Raw genomic sequence first — 26,559 nt, 5'->3', positions numbered from 1 at the left:
GGAAAAAAATTAAAGCAAAGCTGTCTGATGAAAGGGGACAAAAGTTTCCCATCCTGATAGCTACAAAGAAGGGAAACTTCAGTCAGATTATATTGAATCACTTTCTGAGTCACTGGGGAAAGTGAGAGAGATTGCAGTTCTTCTTCCTAGATCCACAGGTTCTAAGACCAGAAATGACCATTGTGATCATCTAGTCTGACCAATTGTATAGCACCAGACACAGAACTTCCCCCAAATAATCCCTAAAGCATCTTTTTTAGAAAAAGATCAAATCTTGATTTTAAAATTGTCCGTGATGGAGAAGCCACCACAACCCTTGGAAAATTGTTCCAATGGTTAATTGCTCTCATGGTTAAAAATTTACACCTTATTTTCAGTCTGAATTTGCCTAGCTTCAACTTCCAGCCATTGGATTGTGTTATAAAACTTTCTCTGCTAGACTGAAGAGCCCATTATTAAATGTTTGTTCCCCATGCAGGTACTTGCAGACTGTAATCAAGTCACCCCATAACTTTCTCTTCAATAAACTAAATAGATTAAGCTCTGAGTCTATCACTATAAGGCACGTTTTCTAATCCTTTAATCATTCTTGTGGCTCTTCTCTGAACCCTCTCCAATTTATTAGCATCCTTCTTGAACTGTGAACACCAGAGCTGGACACAGTATTCCAGCAGTGGTCACACCAGTGCCAAATACAGAGATAAAATAACCTCTCTACTTCTACCCAAGATTTCTGTTTATGCATTCCAGGACTGCATTAGCTTTTTTGGCCATGGCATCACACTGGGAGCTCATGTTCAGCTGTATCTCCCATGACCCCCAAATCTTTTTCCAGAGTCACTGCTTCCCAGGATAGAGTCCCCCATCCTGTAAGTATGGCCTGTGTTCTTTGTTCCTAGATACATTTATCCATATTAAAAACACATGGTGTTTGCCTGCACCCAGTTTGCCACGTGATCCAGACTATTCTGAATCAGCCACCTGTCTGCTTCATTATTTACCCCTTCCCCAATTTTGGGGTCATCTACAAACACTATCAGTGAAGATTTTATATTTTCTTCTGAGCCATTGATAAAAACAATAAATAGCATAGGGCCTAAAACCGATCCCTGAAGGTCCCCCACTGGAAACAGATCCACTGGATGATGATTAGGCCCCTACCAAATTCATGGCCATGAAAAACCGTCACGGACAGTGAAATCTGGCCGCCCCCCATGAAATCTGGTCTTGTGTGCTTTTACCCTATACTATACAGATTTCACAGGGGAGACCAGCATTTCTCAAACTGGGCATCCTAGCCCAAAAGGGAGTTGCGGGGGGAGGAAGGGGGTCGCAAGGTTATTTTAGGGGGGTTGTGATATTGCCACCCTTACTTCTGCGCTGCCTTCAGAGCTGGGTGGCCGGAGAGTGGCGGCTGCTGACTGAAGCCCCAGCTCTACAGGCAGCAGCACAGAATTAAGGGTGGCAATACCATACCATGCCATGCCATCCTTACTCTGCGCTGCTGCTGGTGGCAGCTCTGCCTTCAGAGCTGGGCTGCCGGCCAGCAGACGCCACTCTCCAGCTCAGAAAGCAGCGCCACCGTCATCAGCAGCGCAGAAGTAAGGGTAGCAGTACCGCAAAGCCCCCACCACCACAGCTCCTTTTTGGATCAAGCTCCCTACAATTACAACACTGTGAAATTTCAGATTTAAATAGCTGAAATCATGAAATTTACGACTGTTAAATTCTATGACCGTGAAACTGACCAAAATGGACTGTGAATTTGGTAGGGCCCTAATGATGATTCCCCATTTACAGTTACGTTTTGAGACCTATCAGCTAGCCAGTTTTTAATCCATGTATGCCATGTTAATTTTATATTGTTCTGGGATATTTTTCTAATCAAAATGTCATGCGGTATCAAGTCAAACGCCTTACAGAAGGCTAAGTCCATTGCATCAACACTAATACCTTTATTAACCAACCTTGTAACCGCATCTAAAAAAGATATCCTGTCAAACTAACAATGTGTTTTGAATAAACCTATGTTGATTAGCATTAATTACATTGCTCTTGTTTAGTTCTCTATTAAAACAAATCTTGTATCAGCCCCTCCATTATGCTGTCCGGGTTCAATGTTAGGCTGATAAGCCTATAATTACTGGGTCATCCGATGACTGAGGCTCCATTGTTCCAAAGTAGGGTGACCAGATAGTAAGTGTGAAAAATCGGGACGGGGTGGGGGGGGGGTGATAGGAGCCTATGTAAGAAAAATCCCCAAATATCTGGACTGTCCCTATAAAATCGGGACATCTGGTCATCCTATTCCCAAGGACCTCAAATCAGGGCTCTCTGAAGTGATGATGCTTTCAGAAAAGAAAATGTGGATGAAGCAAGCTGGAACTAGAATAGAGCGGACACGTGGCACCCAGGACAGAGACCTGCACTTCAATCTAGAGTCTTAGGAGAGCCATTTAGTAGGATGCCCAGAATCTCTTTTGGGATTTGTCTTCCTTCAGTTACCCATGTAAGCTCAATTTGCACTGGGCTTTCTGGATTTGAGAAAAGTCAACCATTTACTCTCAAGAGCTATGTTCTAGGAGAAGTGTGTCAAACATCTGGCTCACCTGATGTACTTATTGGCCCATAGGATACAAAAATCTATGCTTTAAAAAAAAAAATAAAAAAAAATTCAAAGTTTCTATGTTTCCTGGCTATGAAAACCTTCCAAACATGAACAGCACATAACCAATGTGGTGTTGTCTTCCTGAATGTGCAGACAGCCTGAAACAGTAACTAAGGTGCAAACTCTCCTTCCCCTAAATAGTCTCATTGGTGTAACATGAGTAAAGCCCAATAACATCCTTCAGTGTCATCATTAACTATTTAACCACCAGTTGTTTTAATGGGGGTGAGAATAAAACTGAATGGGGATATAGTGGGAAGATGGTGGAATTAAGAGTTGCTGCAGATAAAGAAATAGAGAAGACTCTCAGAGATGGGGAAGAGGGAGAGAAACACAGAAAGGGAGGACGGGAAAGGAAAAGAGACAGAGGCTGAAAAAGCAGTGGTCCCAAAGAACAGAAGGTCTTCCCTCTGAGTGATGCTGAATGCAACAATAAGGTGCTGATCAAATAAAGTATAGTTAGTACATAAAGACTAGGTTCTACTCTTTAACTTTTCACAAACCTCCTACTGATAATCACTGAACTCCTAAATCTATACATCAGCACATGAACTATTACAAGTTGTACGAGTTAAAGGGCCTTGGTGAATAAGGTCACAAGAGATGGGCAGTATCCACAGCAGACATGCACATCAGTCTGGGAAATATAGGGCCACCAAAGGGTGATCAATCCTCCATCTTGTCTGATCTTTCTGGCTACTCTGAATTTGAGGGGAAAGAGTGGACAGGAATATCCTCAGACACCCAGACAAGGGAACCCTATGTTGGCGCCAATGCTGGGAGCAGAATTTGGTTCTCTTTTTGGTGGACTGAGTTGCAAATGGGTCTGCTTGTGGAAGGAACCACCTCTGTGTAAACTGACTGAATGGTCATTGGTTTAGCATTCATCTTAGAACTGCTGAGCCAGGCAGACTATTGGACTTGCTGTGGATGTACATGACTGAGGGGCAGATGCTGGTATTCCAGATACAGAAGAATCCTTCTGTTCTCTCTATTCTGGCTTTTGTTTTTTGTCTTGCCTAGGTGGCAGTGATATACCATAGTGGTTCTGTGGTTATCCTCCATATGAGTGGCTGCAATTCCCAGAGGGACTCTTGGGACAAGGTCTATTTCATTCCTCACTGCCCGCAACTCCAGGAGGCTAACGCTGTGCTGGGATTCCTGGGAAGACCACTTGCTCTCAGCCACATGAGGACCCATCTGCACTCCCTATCCTGAGAAGCCAGCATTGGTCATCATGCAGATTGCTCATAGCTCTGGCACAGGTCTGCCCCGAAGAGAAAATGGAGTGGACACCATCATTAAAAGGGACTCGTGCCTGGAGGGACTGTCAATAGACAGTCCATATCCTAAGTCTGCAAGCTCCAGTGCCTGATCAGGAAGGGGGAATTGCTCCATGGGCCACCTGGTGCCAACCAGCTGAGAGTACTGGTGTGCTGTTGACTGGAAGGCACTGGGGAATTGCTTGATGTGGGGTAAAATTTGGTCAAATTTCTCCTCTGGCAAAACCATGAGGCCCAGGTTGATTTTGAACAGGGCTCCCAAATGCATGAGTCTTGAGATCGGACAAGGGAGCTCTTCTGGTCACTCTCTATCAATCTAAGATGTTCCAGGACCAAATTTGGCAAGCATATTGTCACTTAATATGACTGAGTAGTCACCAGTAGGTTGTGCATGTAGTGGCAGATCTAGATGCCCTTGTTGTCTCAGTCCAGCTCCCTAGATGGCCATCACCATTACAAATCCCCAAAGAGAGGATGACATGTCCAAGGGCACTGCCTGGAGCTGATAATGTTTTTTCCCAATTGCAATTGCCCCAGCACTGCAACACATAGAAGCCACTGGGTCACAGGGACATAGAAGATAAACTTGCTTGAGATCTATGAACCATGAGAAAAGTTGGGGGACTATTGGATCAGAAGAGCTAAGGCCGACTTCCTCCTCATGCAACTTCTGTACATGGAGAGGCCTATCTAGATAACGATGGGGAAGAATTTCCAAGCCCTGGTAAATGGAGAAAAACAAATCAAAGAATTTACAGTTCAGTGGGGATGGAAGTAGCAGTTGCAGCAAAATGACTTGAAAGCCCTTAAGTGTCTCTCGAGAATGGGTGGGCCGGGCATAATTTAAATCAGGTCTAAGGTGCTATTAAGGGCTTATTCTTGTTTCACATTGTCAAAGGGTGCCAGGATGCCTCTGGAAATAGCATTGGCATCTAAAACCACATATTTCTTCGAGCCAACATGTTAAAAGAGAAGAGAAGATCTGGCAATATCATACCAAGCATTGCAAAGGAAAGCTAGCATCAACATTACAGAATCCAGCTGTCTGGCCTCCCTTCTTTTGAGTTCTACAAGACGACTTCTTCTGAGAGCACAAGAAGGAGCAGAAGATGGACAGGTCTGTCTGAGCCAGTGCCAGACACACCATGGTAGCTCGCAAAGTAATAGAGAAGAGGCTTTGACTCTTCTAAGACAGCTGTCCATCTTCAAGTCCACCAAAACTTGCCCCATCGATTTACCATCAAGATCTCTCTCTTTCCCCCCTGCAAACAATCCTGACTGAGATGAAGGATGGACAAGAGGTCCCTTCCAACCCTGATATTCTATGAATTGTAGTTCTATAATCTTTGGGACAATTTGGTAACTTTATCCAATTGGACTGGATACCATTTTAGAGACCTTATTGACTGGACTTCCCACCTGGCCTCAGCAATTCTCAAGAGATTCTGGTATGGGGCAAGTGAAGCGGCTTTTCCTATGCCTCATCTTGACGGAGTCCTGACTGAGGGTTGGTTGAGTTGCAGGTTTGGCTATCTTGAGGGTGAAATGTATCAAATCAACCAAGTCTGTTAGTGAACACGCAACCTGGGACATCCGATTCAGAGAGCTCAGAGCAGGTGGGAAGCTCCTCTTTAGCCTCCAAGAACTGGGGCAAATATTAGAGCTTGTCTACATTTAAAACACTGCAGCAACGCTGCAGCACTTCTGTGAAGACTCTACCAATGACAATGGGAGGGATTCTCCCATCAGCGTAGGTAATCCGCCTCCTGAGAGGCAGTAAGTAGCTGGGTCAATGGCAGAATTCTCCCGTCGACATAGCACTGTCTACACTAGAGGTTAGGCCAGTTTAACTTCGTCACTCAGGGATATGAAAAATCCAACCCCCTGAGCAACATAATTATATCGGCCTAATTTCCTCATGTAAACCAGGCCTTAGTTACATCTAGGGGAGTCCTCAGAAAAAACAGACTAAATTTGCTTTGGGGAGGGTGGGGGGAGAAGGAGACTGCTTACAGCCTTTGATCTGCAAATCCTGAAAGGGAGAAGAAGGAGAGCCTCATCCTCTCTTTCTGAGAGTGGGATGGAGGGAGAAGGAAGAGCTATCTGAGAAGATGTGGAGTCTCTGTGACCAGAAACAGCCACATGGTTTGGGTTTGCAGGATACCAGTCAAGACAGCACAAAGCATGTTGAGGATATCTGAGTGCAGCTGAGATTTTAAGTTGCTTAGGTTTGTGAGAGCGATACCTCCTCAAGTGACTGAGGTAACTAATCACTTGAGGTTTGAGAGCTGGGGAAGGGGAGAGAGAAGACAGAAATGATGCATGCGGGTGAATGGTGGGAGGGAGGGGAAGCAAAACAGGGAAAGAGCCGTAGTGCTTGGCCCCTCCCTGGAATACTGTGGGCAGCTGGAGCTGGCCACTGTGACAGTCTGGGGGAGGTCCCAGGGAGCCCACCTCTTCCACCGATTGGCTCAACACTTGCTGGCTGCCACGGTGATGGAGCAGAAATAACAGAAGCGAGCAAGCCCCAGACTGGAGTAAGTGGGGAGACAGTCCTGCTTAGGAGAAGCCCCAGTTGTGGGAGAAGACTACCAGCATGTAGAGCTGAATATAGGAACAGGAGCCTTTGATGCTGCTGGATGGGCCTTGCTCAGCTATTGAAGCAGTTGTGGGGGTGTTAAGGAATCATACTGCTAGTCAAGGGGAATCCCTAGATTCACTCAACCCCCCAGCCCCTCCACACAACCTCCCGGGAACCCTCTGAGGGCAGGTCTACACTTAAAATGCTTCAGTGATACAGTGAGGCGCTTCAGTGAAGAGCTTCTCCTGCCGGAGTACTTAATCCGCCTCGCTAGAGGCCGGTAGCTATGTCGACAGGAAAAGCCCCCCCCATCAACATAGCGCTGTCTACACAGGGGTGAGGTCGATTTAACTGCATCACTCGGGGTGTGGATTTTTCACACCGAGTGACGTAGTTATACCGATGTAAGTTTACAGCATAGACCTGGCCTGAGATGGAGAGTGAACTAGAGGAGAGAGAGAGAGAGAGAGAGAACCTGGCAAAATATCCTGAAGAACAGAGCCCTCAGCGAGTCACTGAGGAAAGCTCTGCGCATGCGCATGGAAGAACACTGGGGAGCAACCACAGGGCAGTTCATCAGGCGTGTCTGTAGAGAAAGCAGACAGGCAGACTGCACTACGGGAAAAATCAGGGGTAACCTCTTGACTGCCTCTAAGCCTTTGAGAAAGCAGAAAAACTCAGCAGTTCTTAACCTGATGGAACAGCAGATTCCCATGATAGAGAATCAAAGTCTTCATGCTACTCATACTGGACTTCTTGTTTGTTTTTAATTATACCCAAAAGGCACTAATCCATTTAGCTATACATGCAGTAAGTATTCTTACATGGACTAACAACCTGAGTTTTCTTTTCTAAATCAGAACTATTCATGAATTAGAAGAATGCCAAAACATCTGCAGACACAAATCTTCAATTGTAAAGTCATTTAAACCACAATTTAAAAACAAAAAACAAACAAAAACCACATACACACCCATCTGACAAATTTTAGCTAGTGATTTTTTTTTTTTTTTTTTTTTTTTTATAGTGGAGCTGTAAGTCCTTATACATGTGGACTTCTATAAAAACTGCTGACAATCCCTTAACAGTGGTGGCAGCATGCATCACTACTAATGCTATGCCAGCTGATGTTTCCCTAGTAGTCTCTGCATACCTTGTTCATTGTCACTTGTTTTGAGGGACTCTTCAGACCAACTTCTATTGCTTTTGACCTCTGACCTTTTCCTGGTGTGCCTTTCTTCTGTGCAGTCTTTGACCTTTGCAGTGGCCTCTGGGTGAACAGCCTCAGCTAAATCTTTCCTGCTTTGCCGGCCCAACTTGCCGGACGGGGATCTCTCTGGTGACACCTGCTGCTCCCATAGTTCCCTAAGATGCTGCAGGTGACGCTGCTTTTTGGGATGGAGCCCTGTTAATTCAATGCACACCTTCAGGTTGGTCACCTCATTACAATTGGGCTCTTCTAAGTGGTTAGAGGAATTGTTTGTCATTTCCCTCTCAGGCCAGTCATCTAATGGAAAAATAACTAAAAATTAATCAAAAAGCCCCCTCAACTTAAAACAAAAGCTACATTTCACTTGCGGGGCATATAGTCTCAGCTTTACCACCACACTATGCATTTTAAAAGGTTTGGTCATTAAGGGTCACATGCACTAGGGTCATTTGCATTGCTATGGCTACCGTGCCCAATGACTAGTGCTTTACCCTCAGATACCAAGATATGATTTTAAGTGAAATGACAGTGCTCAGACTGGTAACTATCCAGTTCATAAATGGAGACATTAATTCATAGGGATACTCCTTTCACAAGAAATTCTTTAAGGGACACCAAAGCAATGGAGTTACCTTTGGAGCTCCTCCTCTTTTTTGCCTTCGACACAGCTTCATCCTGCAGTTCATCCACAAAGTTTTCGTTTTGGCTGCCCTCGTTCTGTACTCTCTCGCCAGAGTGTTTACGCTTTCTATCCAGACGTGGGCATGGATGCTGGCTGATATCTTCTGTTGACTGGTCCCCTATATTTTCATAGAGAGGATGTCTCTCCAGATAATATTTCTCAGTTGCAGGGTCTCTTTCCTCGGAGGTTTCAAGAAAATGATCTTGGTGGTTTTCTGCACTATTAAAATCACCTAAAAATAATTAAGAAACAAAACAGAACAAAAAAGTCTATTGTGAAATAACTCATTTCTGATCTCTTCAATGTCTATCTTCTAGCAATAGATCCTTATGATTTCTGAACCAAACAAGAAATAGTTCACTTTAGATGTAATTTTGCTACAGCCAGCTGTAAAACAGCAACTTTCCCAGCAGTGAAGTTGAAAACCAAGCATGTATTCAAATTTTTGGCCTTCAATTTTTAGCCAGCATCCAACCAGGCACTTCACCATACAAGTAGCCATAGAAATGGCACGGTATACTTACCTTTCTCTTTAATTCAGGGTTTTTCCATGACTTTAAAGAATCACCTTTAGATATCAAAAGCACATACTCTTTCAAAAGAGTAACCTTAAAAATCAGATAGCAATGCAAGCTTCATTTCTGCAATGGCTTTTATAAAATTAATTTCAGCAGCTCTGATACTTTAAGTCAATGCAAGACTAATCATGCCAAACTGCAGAGCCTGATTACAAGAATTCAACCCCGCTACTGTGTGTCCTTGGATATACAAATGGGAAAACAGAAGCGAATGCACATTCTAGCACTCACTCTTTGATAGGAAAAACACTTCAAGAATAGCTGTGAAACGATAAAATGCTACCTGAATTTATTTTAAGGTTATATGCTGCCCTGTATACCTGTAATAATCTCCCCATCACCATATAGCAAGTTCCTTCATAAAAATCAAGCATTCACTTATTCCATGAAGCTTTCCAGCTACAGTGACCATATAAGCCTTGAAAAATTTACCTGCCACTACTTGAGTAAGATTACTAGCCAAGGAGAAAAACGCCTGTGCTACCATGCCCCTCCAAACTTAAGAACCCTGATTCAGGATCAGCTTAAGCGCATGCTTAATGTCAATGGGACTTAAGCATTATATAGGGATTCTTTGAATAGAGATTAGTTCTTGAAACAGGCCTAAACAAACAAAATAGGTGCGTACTACTTATTATGCACTATACAGAAGTAACATGTCAATCAACTTTGAATTTTTATACTATATACACACACACTTTTATATATTTGACTTTAGGTCTCTCATAAGTCTTACCCTTCTTGGCTCACTCTCTTTTGTTCTCTGATTGTTTACAGTCCATTTCCTCTTTTCTTTCTCTCCCATCTCCCTACATTTCACGTCCCTTTTGCTTCCAAATACATGGTCGTCTTTTCCTCAGCCCCTCTATTTTCAGTCTCTCTCCCATTTCTCTCCTCAAAACTACTCTCATGTACACACACAAAGTCCACTTAGTTTCTAATTTATCCTATCAATCTCTTCTCTTCAACCATATCTGCTCACCCATTACCCTCTTCCTTACACTCACCCTGACCCCATTTACTCATCCCCACCCATCCCATCTACTTACTCATGCTTGCCCTTCTTACACAGGGCTTGCCACATTTTCCAGAAACCCAACTGTCTGTGAACTAGATTAAGGGTCTCCACTCTCCTTTTGGCAATGCCCAGGCAAGAAGCAAAGCCAGGCCCCATTGACTGGGAAAGGCAGAGGGTAAATTGAGCTGGCATGCCACTATTCCATTTGCTAGTACTTCTCCTTGGTGCCTGCCGCCTCTGCTCCTGAATTTAAATTTATTTTTAAATGAACGCTTAGCCCTTTAGTTCCTAGCCCTCATGATTGCAAAGACAACCTTCAAAATGTGAATCAGCTATAAACCAACTCAATCATGTCTACCTGAATCTGCAGACCAAATGAAATAATGATGTGTAGTGCACACAATTTGCTTAAATGGGTACTGGTTCTGAAGTCTAATGCTGACATTTACATGGTCTTCATTATTTACTATTTTACTGCTGTTTAAGGCACACAAAGGAGGACTATCCTATTATGAACATTTCAAAGGTATTCTACAAGCAGCATCTCATTGTGCAGGGATAGTCAAATTATTTTGTGTCAAGGTCCAAATTTTTTGGTCAAGGTATAGTCAAGGTCCAGACTCCAGAGAAAATAATAAAAAAACCCAACAATGATAATGATAATAAATAATAAGTAGTAGTAGTAGTAGTAGTAGTAGTAAATAAAAGGATTTCATGGTCCGTTCAGTCTGGTGATCTGGATTTGGCCCACGGTCTGCCTATTGACTACCCCGTTATAGTGTGTTGTAAGTGAACCAAGCTTGAGAAAGTTTTTTTCCCCTGAGGAGTTTATGCTGGTTTTCCTACCAGAATGGTAGGAACCTGGACCCTGCTTGTGGCATCATCTTTTGTAGCCTCGAGCGAATAGGTTCCTGACAAAGCCAAGCACCCAAATAGTCTGGCTGTTGGAAGGAAGGGGGGGAAGAGAGCGTGTGTTTCCCCAGCCTCTGCCTCAGAGCTCTCTAACTACTACAAGGATGCTATCAAGTCCTTCCTTCCTTAGCCTTTGTCTGTGTTCTGCCAAAGCTAAATTGACCTCATGTTTTTCCAGTTTTACTGCTGCCCTTCGGGTTTCCTTTAGCAGCAGTGATAGTGAAGCTGCCTCGGTCAGTTTACACTTACTGCAACTTGGAAAAGCTCTAAGCAGCAGTTAGGGCACTTCAGCTGTCTGCAGGCTCCAGAAAAAACACTGCATAAAAGTTTAAACTCCATTTAGAAGGTTACAAACTCAACCAATAAAAGGACAAGAGGTAAAAGCCGGAAGCACTTTATTTGTCTTATGAAATGTTCATGCCCTGACCATACCTCTCTGTGGCTGTTTGGTATTAAGTGAACCCATTTTTTAGATTGTTCATCTTATACATAACACTGATACGTCTTTTTCTTTTTTTAAAAATACAAAGATTGGAAGAGTGGAGCAGCTACCTTAGTTTATTATACGCTTTCTCCAAAAAGTTACTGTCCAAAATCAAAATGCACTTGTAAATATTAGACATCTGCACATCTGGTAACAATGTAATAAGAATATCCAGCCTTGTATAACATCAGCACATCAATATTAATCAGATTTGTTCTGCACAAATTTAAAAGAAGTTGGACCAGCAACATTTTAAGTTATCACTTCAAAAATGTTTCTAAAAACATAAAATAAAATCTGATAAAGTGAACTACACTCTTATCATTTTGTGTTTAACTTCCTGAACAGACAAAGTCAGAGGGAATTTCACCACATTTCCGGTACACCTCTACCTCGATATAACGCTGTCCTCGGGAGCCAAAAAATCTTACCGCGTTATAGGTGAAACCGCGTTATATTGAACTTGCTTTGATCCACCAGAGTGCACAGCCCCCCACCCCACCCCTGGAGCACTGCTTTACCGCGTTATATCCAAATTTGTGTTAGCTCGGGCCGCGTTATATCGGGGTAGCGGTGTAGTTACATTTTTTAAGGTGTTCACCCATACCACAAATTATGTAGCATCTTTCAGATTGAAAATCACTGTTATGGAACGGTCTCCCTGTTGATAATGCACTTTGGAATGAGAAAGGGGAAGAACACCCTGATTATTTCCTAGAGATCCTTGTAAGGACCTGGAGAAGCAGCAGTCCTTATTGTGACCACCCAGAGACTGCAGATGGGATTTGCAGGGAACAGCCATTTAGCACCCCCTAGTTACTAATGAAACAAAGTTACATCAAATTAATTCAACTCCCTACTTTTTTTTTTTTCCCCAAGCAGGATCTGACCTAGAAACCCAGAATGCCCCACTATGCCTTGCAAAGGATAGCCCCAAGAATGAAGAAGTGGCAATGTTCAATTTAGTCTCATTATCATTAGTCCTTCATTCAGAGTTTTTCTGGTGCATTGTTTCTAGAGAGAAGAACAAAACAACTACCAGTTTCAGAGTAACAGCCGTGTTAGTCTGTATCCGCAAAAAGAAGAACAGGAGTACTTGTGGCACCTTAGAGACTAACAAATTTATTAGAGCATAAGCTTTCGTGGACTACAGCCCACTTCTTCGGATGCATATAGAATGGAACATATAATGAGGAGATATATATACACACATACAGAGAGCATAAACAGGTGGGAGTTGTCTTACCAACTCTGAGAGGCCAATTAATTAAGAGAAAAAAAAAAACTTTTGAAGTGATAATCAAGCTAGCCGAGTACAGACAGTGTGATAAGAAGTGTGAGAGTACTTACAAGGGGAGATAGAGTCAATGTTTGTAATGGCTCAGCCATTCCCAGTCCTTATTCAAACCGGAGTTGATTGTGTCAACTACCAATGCCAGTCAATGTGTGTGGCAAATGGCTGATGGGAGTAGTTCCACTAATTCCTGTACTCTCTCTGATTCTACCACACAGGCAGTAGGAAACTCAGTGATGCCTCCATGATGGCAGTGTGACATCCTATTGCTGCCAAGCTAGCAGGCCAGTCCTTTACTGAACCATTTAAAAGATTAGGAACATTAGATGCTCAATGTACATAAAATGTGTGACATTATAATCCGCCTATGCCAATGATGCAAAGTGAGGGAAGAGATATAGTCAGGCAGAATTGTAAAGTTATTAAAATATTTTGGAAAGCACCTTGACTATACTGGATTTGCAGACTACCAAAAATACACTTTTCTACAAGTGTATAAGTGAATGACAAATCCACAGAACAAACCAGAAACAGAAGTCTGAGCTGTCAGATGGCCCATAGTTTGGCACTGTCTTCTCAGGCATGTACTCTGCATCAAAGCATTATCGCTATGAGGTCTAGTTATGTCAAATGCCAAGAGATTGCTGGTTTTTGTTTTTTGCTCATAAAAACTACAGTAGTTTCACAGAACACAACTCTATTCATATTTTACCACCAGATTCCACTCTGTCCTGAATCTGGTTTGGAAAGCCATCTGGATCAAAGACACAGGACTCCCAAAATCCAGGTATGAATATCAAACAGAAGTGCACTAGCACAAGGACAGTCTCCCCTCTTTGGGCCCATACGCAGAGTTTGGTCTTTCTCAGGCACTCACGCCTCCTCTGTACCCTTTACTCCGTTAAGAAAGCAAACAGCAAAACACACTTAGGAGTTTTCAAATCATCACTATTCAAATAATAAGCAGCAGAAAGAGACTGATGGAATAGTAAATGCTAGTTTTCATATCAACACATCACATAAGAAAGTTCACTCTAAAACAGCAAATGCTGCCACAGTGAAGGGCAACACGTTCCTGACATCATTTGCTAACCTCAGTCCAGCCATACTAACTCAGCAACAAAAGCCACCTTTTACTATCCTGTAAAACTGGAAAGAATGACCACTCTACACGTATTGTTTTCTACTTGAAGCAGTATCCCCAGTGCACTGGTCACATTTTGTGAGGAAGAAATTATTAAAAACTTTTCATTTTCTCCATCTTCCTTTTCCTGCCAGCACAAATACTGTTTAACAACACATCTCCCATACAATATGAACAGGAAACACATACCTTGGTTTTTAAACTGCAGTTATTTCTTTATAGATAAAGTGGCAACTAGAACCAGCTTTTCCTCTCCTCTTCAGTGACTTCTCATTGCAGGCATTTAAGTAAGATGCCTTTTAGTCCTCATCCCAACTCTTCACAGGACACTTTATCTGAACATGAACTAGCATTCATCACCAAGATCACAACAAAAATAGAACAATTCAGCAAAGCCACTCGTCAGGATAAAGCAAGCAGTGTTCTGACTATCCCATGGGGGGGGTCACTTTTTCCCTCTCTGGATGTCTTTTCCTGGATGTCTTCCATCCTTGTTTCCTTCACCTAAATCCATTATATTCAGAATCCTGAGGCTTTTTTGCACCACTGCCAGTCATAGCAAGGTAGTTCTGACCAGGCCAAATGACAACAACAGAATGTTTGCTGTTTTGATCTTTCGTTACTCAGCATGCGTACAAACAAGAAACTGAAGCATTACCTATGCTGTGTGCTAAGGAACAGACACCTAGCAAAGAGGCTGCAGATCAGTTCTTAACATCTGAATTTTAACCTCCTTGCAAATAAAGGCATTATACTTCTATGCACAGAATTGGAATAATCTCCTCCTCACACCCACATTTCCCAAAATCTCTGGTCTTTAACATACCAGTTTTTATTTTTCTCTATTAAGGATCACACCGTATTTCTCTACTGTAATATTAGAGGAGCATAACTACCAGTTTGTCTATCAAGACATTGACAGCTTGCAGAATTTATTTACTCTTAAATACTTTTGTATGATTTTAGTACTGCTCAAAAATTGTGTTATTTACCAACATGCTTACATCACATGACCTACTCTCAAGTAAATATCTGTATGCTTAAATCACTTGATCACTGAACAATTCTATGATTCACGACACACGCATCCCATAATTTATCGTGTTTGTGCTATGGAAATGCTCCATAGAAGCATTGCCACAGCAACATTTACTAGTCACCTTAGCAACAAAGCAGCTTCACTACTGTTCTCGTATTTCCCACTGAGTCCTAAACAAGATGGAAGAGTATTAAGACACTTACAATTTACCCCTCTATTTAACCAAGTTTGAATCTTTGTACTCTTCTGCAGAGAGAGAGAGAGAGCGCGCGCCTATTCCTAGCAATAGTCTGCATCCTAAACTCTGAAGAAATATTTTAGAAGTCATTAGACAATGTGGACCAGTTTATTAAGTTATCATAAGGTTTTTTGGGAGGGCAAGGCTTTACCCATGTGCCACTTGACAGCCCCAAGACAGCCCAGGAAAAAAAAATTGGGGCTGTCAGATGGCTGTACTAATTCTCTTAAAAAAAGTAGTCAGAGTGGCAAAAATATTTATTATACTATTATTATTGCTGAAGGAGGCAAGGGTTATAGAAATACTCTCTGAAACAGCCACTAGATCTTAAGGCAATGATCCTGTATTATGTTCTATGCACAAAGACTACTGAACCCTGCACAGAGCCCCACTGACATGACTGGGGCCTTGCAAGGTCACAGCAGTCAAGCTGCATACCACATGTTACAGGATCAGGCTTTAAATTGTATTTGTTTTTCTTTCAAATGCACGTTAGCCAGCTAAAGGTTCACAGCAGGGTGCAAATTTAACATTTTACCAGAAATTACTGATCAATCAATTAATTTTGTTCATGAATTTCCTGCTAGCATCGGGAAGGTCTACTGCTGTAATATTGGATAGAAATTTATGTATAAAACAAAATGTACATCTTTTCAGCATCAAGATCCAACATAGGAGACAGAGCATAAGCTGGGGGGAAATTCTGAAATACAGCTGTTTAAAGTTCTATTCAATTTTCAACCTTTCAGCGGAGATCAGGAATTGGAGGAGGGAGTGGGGAAATGGAATGAAAGTATTTACATTTTCTCCTGTGAGCATCCTTGTTGAAAGCCACAGCTGGTAAACTGAGGAGAACACTAGGCAAGGTTTATCACATCTTTGCCAGTTGTTATTCTGTTAGAGAGATGTGTCAGGATTCCCAGCAATTCAAGCTGCACCAGAGCACCAAAAAGACTATGCTAGAGGCATTCAAGAAGTGCAAAATTCATATCCCTGATTTAATCAGCTGCTATACCAAGGAGCAGAAGGTGAAACAGGGCAGTAAAAGGTTTTACTGAGGCCAGGTCTATACTATAGACTTACACCAGTATAACTAAGTCACTCAGGGGGATGAAAAATCCATACCCTTGAGTGACGCAGTTATACTGACTTAACCCCTGCTGTAGCTCGTGCTATCTTGACAGGATGGCTTCTCCCATCAATATAGCTACCGCCTCTTGCAGAGGTGCATTAACTACACCAATGGTAGAAATGCTCACGTCAGCTAGTAACATCTTCACTGAAGCTCTACAACAGCGCAGCTGGGCCACTGCAGCACCTGAAGGGCTCGTCTACACTACAAAAATGATGTTGACTTAAGTTACATTGACGTACAACCACCGCAGTAATTAAATCACTTTTGCATAGCCACATATATTATGCTCCTTGTGTCGGCGGCACACAACCTCACCAGGAGCGCTTGCACCGATTGTACTATCAGCGTGGAGCATTGTGGGATGGCTTCTGAAAGCGAGCAACAGTCCATGTAAGCAATGCAGTGACACTGCATCGACCTAACTATGTCAACCTAAGTGCTACGCCTCTCACGGAGGTGGAGTTTTTAAGTTGCATACCGAACGAGTTACATCATCAGGAGCAACATTTTAGTGTAGATGCTTACAGAGTTAGGTCGATTCAAGGCATCTTACGTTGACCTAACTCGGCAGTGTAGACCAGGACTAAGTGCAGACCTGCCTTGAGAACCGAATTAGTATCTGCAAGTGTAGTCAGTGCAAAGCCCATCATGTGCAAGAGAAACTCCTTTACTAAAAAGAAAGCTGCATTTTTAAAGGTTGATAGATTTAGCAATTTTAACAAGCCTATAAAACTTCCCATCAACTCATAGCTAATTAATTGCGCACAAGAACATACTCACAAAAAGTCATAATACCCTTCCCACTCCCAACAATTCTTTATTAGTTCCAAATGCATTTCATCCAATGGAGTCTCATGAGCCAGAACACTGCTAAGTTATGGATTTGAGAAAACTGCAAATTGTACCGTTTGGGGTTTGGTTTTATTTTTTGCTATTTTCTGCATCATCAAAAGTGTCATTTTAAGATTACATTATAATAGTGAGGGATAATCCTCAAACAAGTCTGAGCATCTGAAAACAAGTGCATCTGAAGAAACTTTTCTCTCTCCTTCCCTCACCCTCCAGACTATTCCCTGTTTTCTCTCTCAATCAACTTGATCTACTTTTGGCAATAGCCTATTCTTCCCTTCATCCTACCCCTGTGAGCACTTAGGTGACCTGCCCTCCCTCCAACAGTGGCATCCAGGTGGCAGGACCCAGATGCTGCTGCTCTTACAACACTTTGAAATTTCAGAATGTGTGTGGGATTTAATGGAGGGCATTACAAGTGTGCAGTGCACTCTGTGGTGCGAGTAGTGCTGAGAACTGAAGAAAGCTCTAGCAGTAGCACCCTGTAGAAAGTCTATCATGCTTATGACCAGGCAAGGGATACTGTAGAACGAGGCCTCTTTGCTCTTGGAAACTCACTCAATACCCCTTGAAGGGAACAGAAGGCGGAGGTTCTAGAAGCTAATCTTGGTTGCCATTTTGATACTCGCTGTAGATTAACAATGAAATCTTCGCTGTTATTTTGCCAAGCTACTTTTTTGTTCACATATTTTTATTTTAGTGGCCACAGCACCACAGTAACTTGTCTGAGGTGAGGAACTGAGCAGGTGCAGATCATCCCGTCCACCAAAATCATTAAACAAAGACCAGGACAATAACTCACAATTATTAAATTGCTTAGATGATATTTTCTACCAGCCCTACTCCTAAATCCTCGACTATGGAGGGGCACATCAACCCAATAAATTAGACATATACTATAGACCATCCAGTGTTCTACTAACATTTTTCTTGAATTGCAACTTTGAATTTTCTGCAAATACGGAATAAAACAGTGATCAGCTCCTTAATTACTTTGTTACAAGCTGTTGCAAGGAAAACAGTTTGGAGACTGATGGAACCCAGACTACTTGCTATGAATTAGAGCTAATTTTACAAATATCCATTAAAAAATTAATATGACTTAGGAAAAAAGTGCTTTGTGCCTTTTGCAATACAGCTCACGGACAGTACTTCCACACACTGTCCCACGCTACTGCAAAGCCTCTTTCCCTTGGCCCAAACAACAATGCATCAGCAACAGACAGTTTCACAGCATGGTGACTGCCCTTGAGGACTTCTGATGGCCTAACACATACATACCTTGCCACAGTAATAAGTGGAGGGGATGAGATAGTTACAAATGCATTTTCAATTTCACAGCTACAGTTTATTTATAAATAAGTAGATGTGGTAGATTATATACTTGACTTCCCCTGCAATCCTTCCATTTTGCCTGCCCCCATATAGTGAAGGAAAGCTACATTATTGGAACTTAACAGTGCCACTCGTTTTTAAACAGAACTTCACAAAGGGAACATGGGAAAGTTCTACTTAAAAAACTAATGGTGCAATAAGACCCTGGGTTTTTAGTACAGCTGTTAAGGTACTAGTTCATCTACTGCAAAGTAGATCCGTGTAGGGTGATAACTGCTATGACAATAACCTGCTATTTTCACAGAAGCTACACTGCCAAAAGGTGCAACTTTTCAACAGATATTCATAGATCAAAAAAATATGCATGGAAAACAGCAGAGGTCACAACTCTATATATGAAAATGTGACTGGATGCTGTTATGTAGATTTGTATTAGTTACTGCTGTCACTATTAAATCACTCTTATTTACAAAATTCTGTAGTGATAAAAATTCTACTAGTTTCCATGTATTATGTAGTTTTAGGACAAACTGCTATAGTATACATACATACACACGCACACACACACTTCAAAAAGCCATCTTAATGTGCTTACATCTATCATTGTCATTTTGATCAGCAATGGCATCTTCCAGAGTGACAGACTTTGGCTTCTTTTCATTATTTCCTTTCAAGTTTTCCCAGTCTGCCTGGTTGAATCTGCAGACCTCTGAGTCTTTGGTTGCTGTGTGGCCTTCTCTCTCTTTCATCTCCAACTCTGAGAAGCGCATCATTGCACGCTAGAAAGAGAATTGATATGAAAAAAAATCTCACAATAAAAGCTACTCCATTTACCTTACCTTATATGAAAGTATTTCCAAAGAAAAATCTGCTCAAAACCAAGGTTTGAGATATATCTAATATATAAAGTTTAAAATATCTCAGTTGTATAAAAATATTCAAAATTTCTAGTATCTATATGTAAAAATCCACACAATTCTTTCATATATATAAAGATATACTGTATATAAACAAAAACATTCTGTTTTGAAGGTATAAGAAACAAAACAAAAACATAAAAACAGAAACTGCACAATGAATAAAGACGACCATGGCCCACAAACTTCCCTTTGTGTATTTGGAAATGAAATTTAACTCAAAGGTTTATGTAAGATTCTAGTAATAAAAATTTGAAGAACTGACCTCACAGTAAGCAGCAGGTAGACATAAAATACTGTCCTCTTGTAATCCTTCCATCTATGTAATTAAAATGGGCACTCAATGGATCATTTAAATAATTTCATCCATTTTTATAAGCATAAACCAATTCTTTTCTTAACAATGCACAACAATTTGGTTTAACTCATCTTTTAATTAAAAGTAAAGTATCTTAAGGAAATTCCTATACAATATCTGTCATCGCTCAACATCAAATTCAATACTGCTTCTATTCCTTTACTACATTCTTGATTGGTGAAAAGGTTGCATAAAAGTTGCATAAAACCCACCAACATACGGCTGCTACTCCTCTCCATCAAATGTCACGTATGGTATAGTAATCAGAACTTCTGGATACCCTTTGCTATCTTACAGTACTGGCCTACTTGAGAAGCTAAAGCAACCACTAGTCTAACATATCATGCATTCTTCAGCTCCCCTAACTGCAGAATATTTAATACTTATGTTATCAGCACTTTATCGGTTCTCATTAAAAGCATTTTTTAAACTGACTAGTGAATACATATAGTTCACATCTACTACTATTCACATAACCTGGCTTCACAATTTTATAAACAAAAAAATTATGGTTACCATTTCTGGCAACATCTAGACCAAATAACATATTCCCCACCTGTGTAGGATATATCAAATTTAATACTTGACTGTGACTTTATAAACAAAAACACCAAAAATGCTTTGGTAGTTAAACCTCACAGACTCACCTGCAGTGCCCGCTGCTCTCGGCTGAGTTGACTAGAATCTGCATACAGTTCAGTTGTAACACACTTGAATCGATCACCTACATAGCCAGCAGAGTTTGCAATTCTTTTTGCCAATTTAGACGGCTTGGGTTTCAAAATTTTGCCATCAGTAGATTCTAGATCATCAGTTCCATCTTTGGTATATGTCTGATTAGACTCAATATTTGACTGTATATTTCCCATACAAAGTTGTTTTGCACCATCCGGTACTTTGCCAAAACACATAGCTGGACCATCACTTCCATGAGTATTCTCTAAGAAAGCAGAGGAAGGCTGAACTGGTAATCTTTCTTTATTTTGGCTTCCTGATACATCCTCTTTCCTTAAATTGAACAGTGATGAATTCTGGGACTGTTTAAAATTATAGGTTTCGTGGAAGTCATTATTTCTTCCAAACTCTTCTCTCATTACAATAAAATCTCTGTGCTGCAACACTTGTTCTACCTTGCGCTTCGTGGGGTCACTAGTTTGAATACTGCTTTCAGTAGTAAAGCCAGTTTTGGCTACATTTGTTTCACTTTTCACATCTTGTTCATCTCGCAGAAGGTCTGAAAAGAGGTGTTTGTCACTTTTGGCCGCGTTCTTACTATGACTTGAACTTTGGTGTGATTTTGTGTTCTTATCAATAGGTACTTCATAATGTGTCTTTGTACTGGTTTCCAGCATCTCTGGCAATCTGTTTCTTGTAGCAGGATCCTCATAGCGGAGCCTTTCGTGTGACCTAGATCTTCTTTCTGATTTTTCATCCTTATTTATTTCCAAAGCTGAATGCTGTAACAACATAGGATGTACCATCCCCATCCCCAGGGCATCTTGATAGGTCATAAACTCTCCTCTAGCCGCTGGCAGGGTGTATGGAATGCCAGGTTTTGGTGCCAGATGCCCAGGGAAAAGACTGCCATTAGGTAACAAAAGTGGATGAGGATACACAGGTCCTTTCCCATGTAAAGATAAAGGGCTTATAGCTATACCCTCTGGAACCGGAAATGGGAGATAACTTCTTGGATACGGCAATGGTGGAGATCGGAATGCCTCATTTGGAGGTAAAAACATGGAACTTGATGCAAGGGCATTCTCATTTGCTTTGAAACTAGATTCTTGATTATTGGATTTAGTCACTTTACTGTTATGTTTTGCAGACGTTGCTAAAGGTTGTCCTATATGCTGTATGACAGATGCAGTACTTTCCATAGCACTCCTGTTTGTCTTGGTGCAATCTACATTGGCGTTTGGGGCTGGCGAAGCAGATGCTGGCCGACCTCCACTTGACACAGACCCTGAAATATTACTGACTACTGCTTCTGTTCCACCCATCCTAGGGCAAGAAGAACTTCTCTGTTGTGGTATCACCCAGTCTAATGCTTTGTTTTTCAACTGCATGTTTTTACCACCGGTATCTTCGTTTGGACTTGGACCAGGAACAACCCAGGATGAGGGTGCAGTGCTAATTATTTCAGGTCTATAGAGAGGACAACCATTTCCCGAAGGAAAAATAGTTTCTTTCTGAACATCGCTTCCAGATAAAACTAATCCACTTCCACCTCGGTTATGAACTAAAACAGTTGGTGCCATTTTTTTAATAAGGTCAGATTTGGTTGTCTCTGCATCAACAACTTTTGATGACAAGTCTAGTGGCTTGTCTATGACATCTTTGGCAGTTGTTTGTTTTTCTAGTGGTAGAGGTGACCGGCTGTCCTTTCTATCGTGACCTGTTTTTCTTACATGTGTTGTAGCTTGTTGTGAAATTTCACCAGTGTCATGTGTTTTGGGAACTTTTCCATTAGACAGTCGTGAAGGAGGAAATTCATTACTTACACTCACATATGGCTTTGGGAGCGTAACTGAAGAAGGAGACGTCGAAATTCTGGTAAACTGTTTTTGATACTCTGAGTAGGTATCCCCAACTTGTGTGGGCAGATGAACTCTAGGAGATGGTCTCGGTGAATGAGATAACAAGATAGCAGGGTCTGTCGACATATTACCAGCAGCTGACTTTGCTGATGGGACTCTGGGCTGTTTGCTGTTCTGAATATGTGGATAGGCATGAGAGTCAACAGGATTTCCAGGACTGACTCCCATCTTCCAAGACAAGCTTTTATCTGGACAGTGTACTAGTGGGGGAATTGTTGGAGATGCTGAAGCAGCTGAGATCCTCATTGGTGAAGCTAAAGATGATGGAATGTGGGGAGCAACGTAGTGAGAGGGAGGCAGATATAAAAAACGTTCACCATTTGTACATACAGGTGAATATGTCAGATGTTGTGGTAAGCTGTATGTGGACTGCTGAGGTAGCAATGCCTTATACATGTTCAATGAATACTTATTTGGTGAGTCAAGAAAAGGATATAGAGCGGGTGTTGCACCCTCCATATAAGGATTTACCCAGGGAAGCCTTAGGTAACTAGCACCATTGACATTAAGAGGACTTTGTTTGTCACTTGAAGTTCTGTCCAAGCCTAGCGTTTCCCCTGTTGGAACAGAATTTTTTTGTATTCCAGGTGGTGTTTTATATATAGCACTGAAGCCATTTGGGGGTTTTCCAGAGACAGCTGCATTTTCTATTGCTTCGGAGGGATTCGATTTGAACTGTATCTCTGGATTTCTTTCAGAAGTAAATCCAAGACCAGCTATAGAACTTGTAGCATCCCGTGCTTTCTCTGAGCCAAGTCCACATAAACTGGAATAGACAATACTACTGGGGACTCTAAGTCCTTCCCGCATAAGTCCAGACCTGTCCATGCTCAGAGCTGCAAGACTGTCAATGCGATGTGCTGCAGTTGCATCCACCTTTGTAGAATAAGAAATGTGTTATTTGTACATGTTAAAACAACATTACTCTAGACTATAAACACATCTTTAATTTTGAAGAGAAACAATACTAATACAAATACATTGTTCATTGTTAAAATGTATGTAGGTTGATTGAACTGGTGAACATGGCTGCCGGAAATAAATCTAATTAATTAAGATGTTGGCTGCTTCATATTTGTCTTGGAGAACCTGACAAGCTGTAAAGGGGCACCATTTAGTAAAACAAGTTTTAAAATGAATAATTTGACAGATGTGTTGACCCTTTTACACTTGGAACCTAACTATGTTAATATTGCCTTTAAATAATCATCTCCTTGAATTTCCACTTCTCAGCAGAAACCATTACTACAAGACAGAAGACAGCAACTATGTCATCCCAAAAATGCAATCCTTTCAGGGGCACAAGTCTTTTGAAATATCCAAAAGGCATCACTTTTGCAAGTCTGTCTGCAACGGAAAATCCAGGATAGGAGGCTACATGTGCTCCACACCCAAACTCACCACCCCTTTTCTACAACAGTAGTAGTGGGGGAAAAACAATCTGACTTGTTTGGAGATGGATCTCAATAAATTTATTAACAAGTTTATATAAGGGGGTCGACAGTGATAGCAAGGGGATAGACTCGATAACCCAGGAGGTCTCTTCCAGTACTATGTGTCTATGAAAAAGTACATCAATGAAACAGTGCTGAAATTTTTTTTATTTCTACTTCCAACTTTTTAAACAGAGCGCCAAATAGCTGGTGTTTTGATTTATTTTGTGACTTTATAAACTAATCCTGCCAGAATCACAAGTGTGCCACAACACATTATTCCTAATGGCTTAGAAATAACAGTGCTGGTGGTATACCACTCTGCATACAGAAGATTAACAAGATAACAGAACAGAATGAAAGAAATTGTTTCTAACATGAGGCCTTCTTCACACCTTTGAAAAATAAAAAAGTAACCTTTTACCACAGCTTGAAAAAGGCCTCTAATCTGAAGCAACTTGTGTCTTAATTGTAGTCCTAGCTGCACTCAAGGTATTTTAATAAATTTCTTTAAATGAAATGTCATCACACAAAAATGAAATAAAAAATAATCAGATGCTATTTCAGTCTAAAGCTATTAATCTCTTACCACACTGTGATTCAGGTGATTTTCTTCCCTCAATTCCAGTCTGCTTTTCGGAGCATCGCCATCATTTACTGGAATTTTCCTATTAAAAATGTAAGCTTACTATTTGAAAATATTCCTTGCATATAATATTAATAAAAGATTGTAAGGCTCCATATTTCAATTTTCCCATAACAATCCCATATGAAATTGTCTCCATCCTCTACATTAACTCACAAAAATAATGATATTTAAATAGCGCCTGAGAACAGATTCAAGGTAAAAAAGGTTTTGACATTAAGAAAATTTTAGTCCACTTCAAAAGAACTTATCCCAAAGGCAAGTGACTTCTTTGTTAGTTTTTTTTAAAACTTCATATCTAGTGATAATTATGTAATTTAATGTACCATATTCACATACCATCTCTAAATGTTAGAGAAGAGAAAATTAAATACACACTAATGTCCATGCTAAAGAGTAAGCTCCACATCTGCGCCATACCAGGGCTGGGAATTGTCATCACAGAAAGCACTGATAAAGAATATACCTTAGTGCCAACTTTCAAATCCCATGAATAAAACAGCTGACATGAAGCAGAAGGAAAGTTTCATCATTACCCAGAAGAGACCGTTTCAATCATTTGATATTTAAAGAGCTAACAATAACTTGAAAAAAATTAAAATTACACTTCTGATTTTATAAATCTGTTAACGATACAAATAACCCCTAATATTATATTACTGTACCTGGAAACAATTAGGAAAAATAATAGCAAAACTTTTTAACCCAGTTTGTTTATTTTGTGTTTCCACAGAGCTGGCAAATAGTCACTTTCACTGTTTTTCCCTGTATATATCACAAACACCCTGCTTCTGGGGGGCTGTCAGTCAGCAACAAAGGAGAAAATTGTTTAAAAAACAGAGGAGGAGCGGGGAAGAAACAGGAAATTATATATATCACAAAAGTTGGCAGGGTTACTCAAAGTTAAGTGTAGTCTCTGAAAGTACTGTTGAGGCTTATTGTTTTTAAATAAACTTGATTTCAAGTTGGTGGTGTCCCTTTAGCCATAGAGTCCACTTGGAAAATATGTATTAAGAAGCATAACTAAGATTCTTGAATTAATAGTATTAGGAGGGAAAAAATAACATATGGGGTGACAATAAGGAATCCAGTACCTAGATAAAAAGGCCATTGTTTCGATTTTTAATCACTGGGCAAGCCATTCGTTTTAAGGCACTGAGAGGCAAATCACATGGGACTGGCATGCCTAGCATTTAGAGTTAAAGGAATATGTATTTGGATTAATACTCCTTCATAAGAACGAAATAATAAATTAAGTGTAAAAGTGCATTTAAAGGCTGCTTAGGGGAGTAATCTTTTTTTAAAGGGCGCTCCTGCTTCACTGAACCAGGTTGCCTGTTAAACAGTAAATCACTAACTGGTCTACTGCTGTCACGCACATGTCTCCCCCCCCCCCCCCCCCCCCCCCATGCTGGCCTGATCTCGATGCAAGAAGGCAGCTATCTACTCAGGCATTAGGAAAGCGAATGAACTCTGAAATCTCACATCACAGAATCTCGCCGTGGTTTAACTTGCCAGAAGCTTAAATATTTACCTGTCTTCATTAATTCCACACATGCGGACCCTTTCATTGCTCATCCAGCTATGAACGTTGCCATACAGGGGAGTTGCAGAAAGCATGACGTCGTCTTAAAAGCGCTGCTTTTTCTTCACGATATTATATTCTATTAAAACAAAAGTTGAGAAGATTGGTCTAGGAGGAAGTGCAAACAGCACAGTGGAGCAGCTAGCCAGCCTCCCTCCGGGTAATTAATAATGAATGCAGGATTGGTGTGGGGAGTGAGCTGCCTACGCTAAACGCTAAGGGAGAGATACCCTGCAATAAAGGAGCAAATTGAGGGCATTTATAGGTCAGAGGAGATGGATCTTTTCCCTAGTGCATAGCCACAAAATTAAGAATCACTCCAGGCTATCGACAATAAAAAAAAAAAGTTTCTCCAATGCATTTAATTTGAACTACGAAACGATTGGACTGGCAAAGTCTACACCGATCCCCAAATATGTCCCATGCACCTCACGTACACCCAAATAAGGAGAGATTCTGCATGCTGGATAGTGCGTTTTAAACTGGAAACAAATCTACATTCGGAATACGCAATAGCAGAAAGCGCATTATAATAACAAGTATATACCTTCTAGATCACCCACCCTACGAACT

General features: G+C 41.1%; 1 protein-coding gene across 14 annotated transcripts in view; it reads right to left on the bottom strand.

Moving 5' to 3' along the window:
• BCOR (BCL6 corepressor) overlaps positions 1 to 26,559 on the bottom strand; it is a 71,374-nt gene that overhangs the window by 24,492 nt on the left and 20,323 nt on the right. For 3 of the 14 annotated variants that reach the window (XM_065578955.1, XM_065578984.1, XM_065578960.1), the window contains exons 2-8: positions 25,936 to 26,065; positions 24,345 to 24,423; positions 20,373 to 23,198; positions 19,633 to 19,686; positions 19,046 to 19,229; positions 8,375 to 8,656; positions 7,686 to 8,039 (exon numbers count right to left, since the gene is read on the bottom strand). In XM_065578955.1, the coding sequence (XP_065435027.1) occupies positions 7,686 to 8,039; positions 8,375 to 8,656; positions 19,046 to 19,229; positions 19,633 to 19,686; positions 20,373 to 23,198; positions 24,345 to 24,423; positions 25,936 to 26,021 (3,865 nt within the window). In that variant the 5' untranslated portion in view covers positions 26,022 to 26,065. Of the gene's footprint in view, positions 1 to 7,685; positions 8,040 to 8,374; positions 8,657 to 19,045; positions 19,230 to 19,632; positions 19,687 to 20,372; positions 23,199 to 24,344; positions 24,424 to 25,935; positions 26,066 to 26,533 lie in introns of all 14 variants that reach the window. The other 11 variants (XM_065578977.1, XM_065579001.1, XM_065579005.1 and 8 more) reach the window with 6 other exon arrangements.

This window comes from Chrysemys picta, chromosome 1 (assembly GCF_011386835.1).
Source record: "Chrysemys picta bellii isolate R12L10 chromosome 1, ASM1138683v2, whole genome shotgun sequence".
In the NCBI taxonomy this organism is placed as follows: Eukaryota; Metazoa; Chordata; order Testudines; family Emydidae; genus Chrysemys; species Chrysemys picta.
Note: the sequence above shows the minus strand (reverse complement) of the source record. Positions and strands in the feature narration are given on the sequence as shown.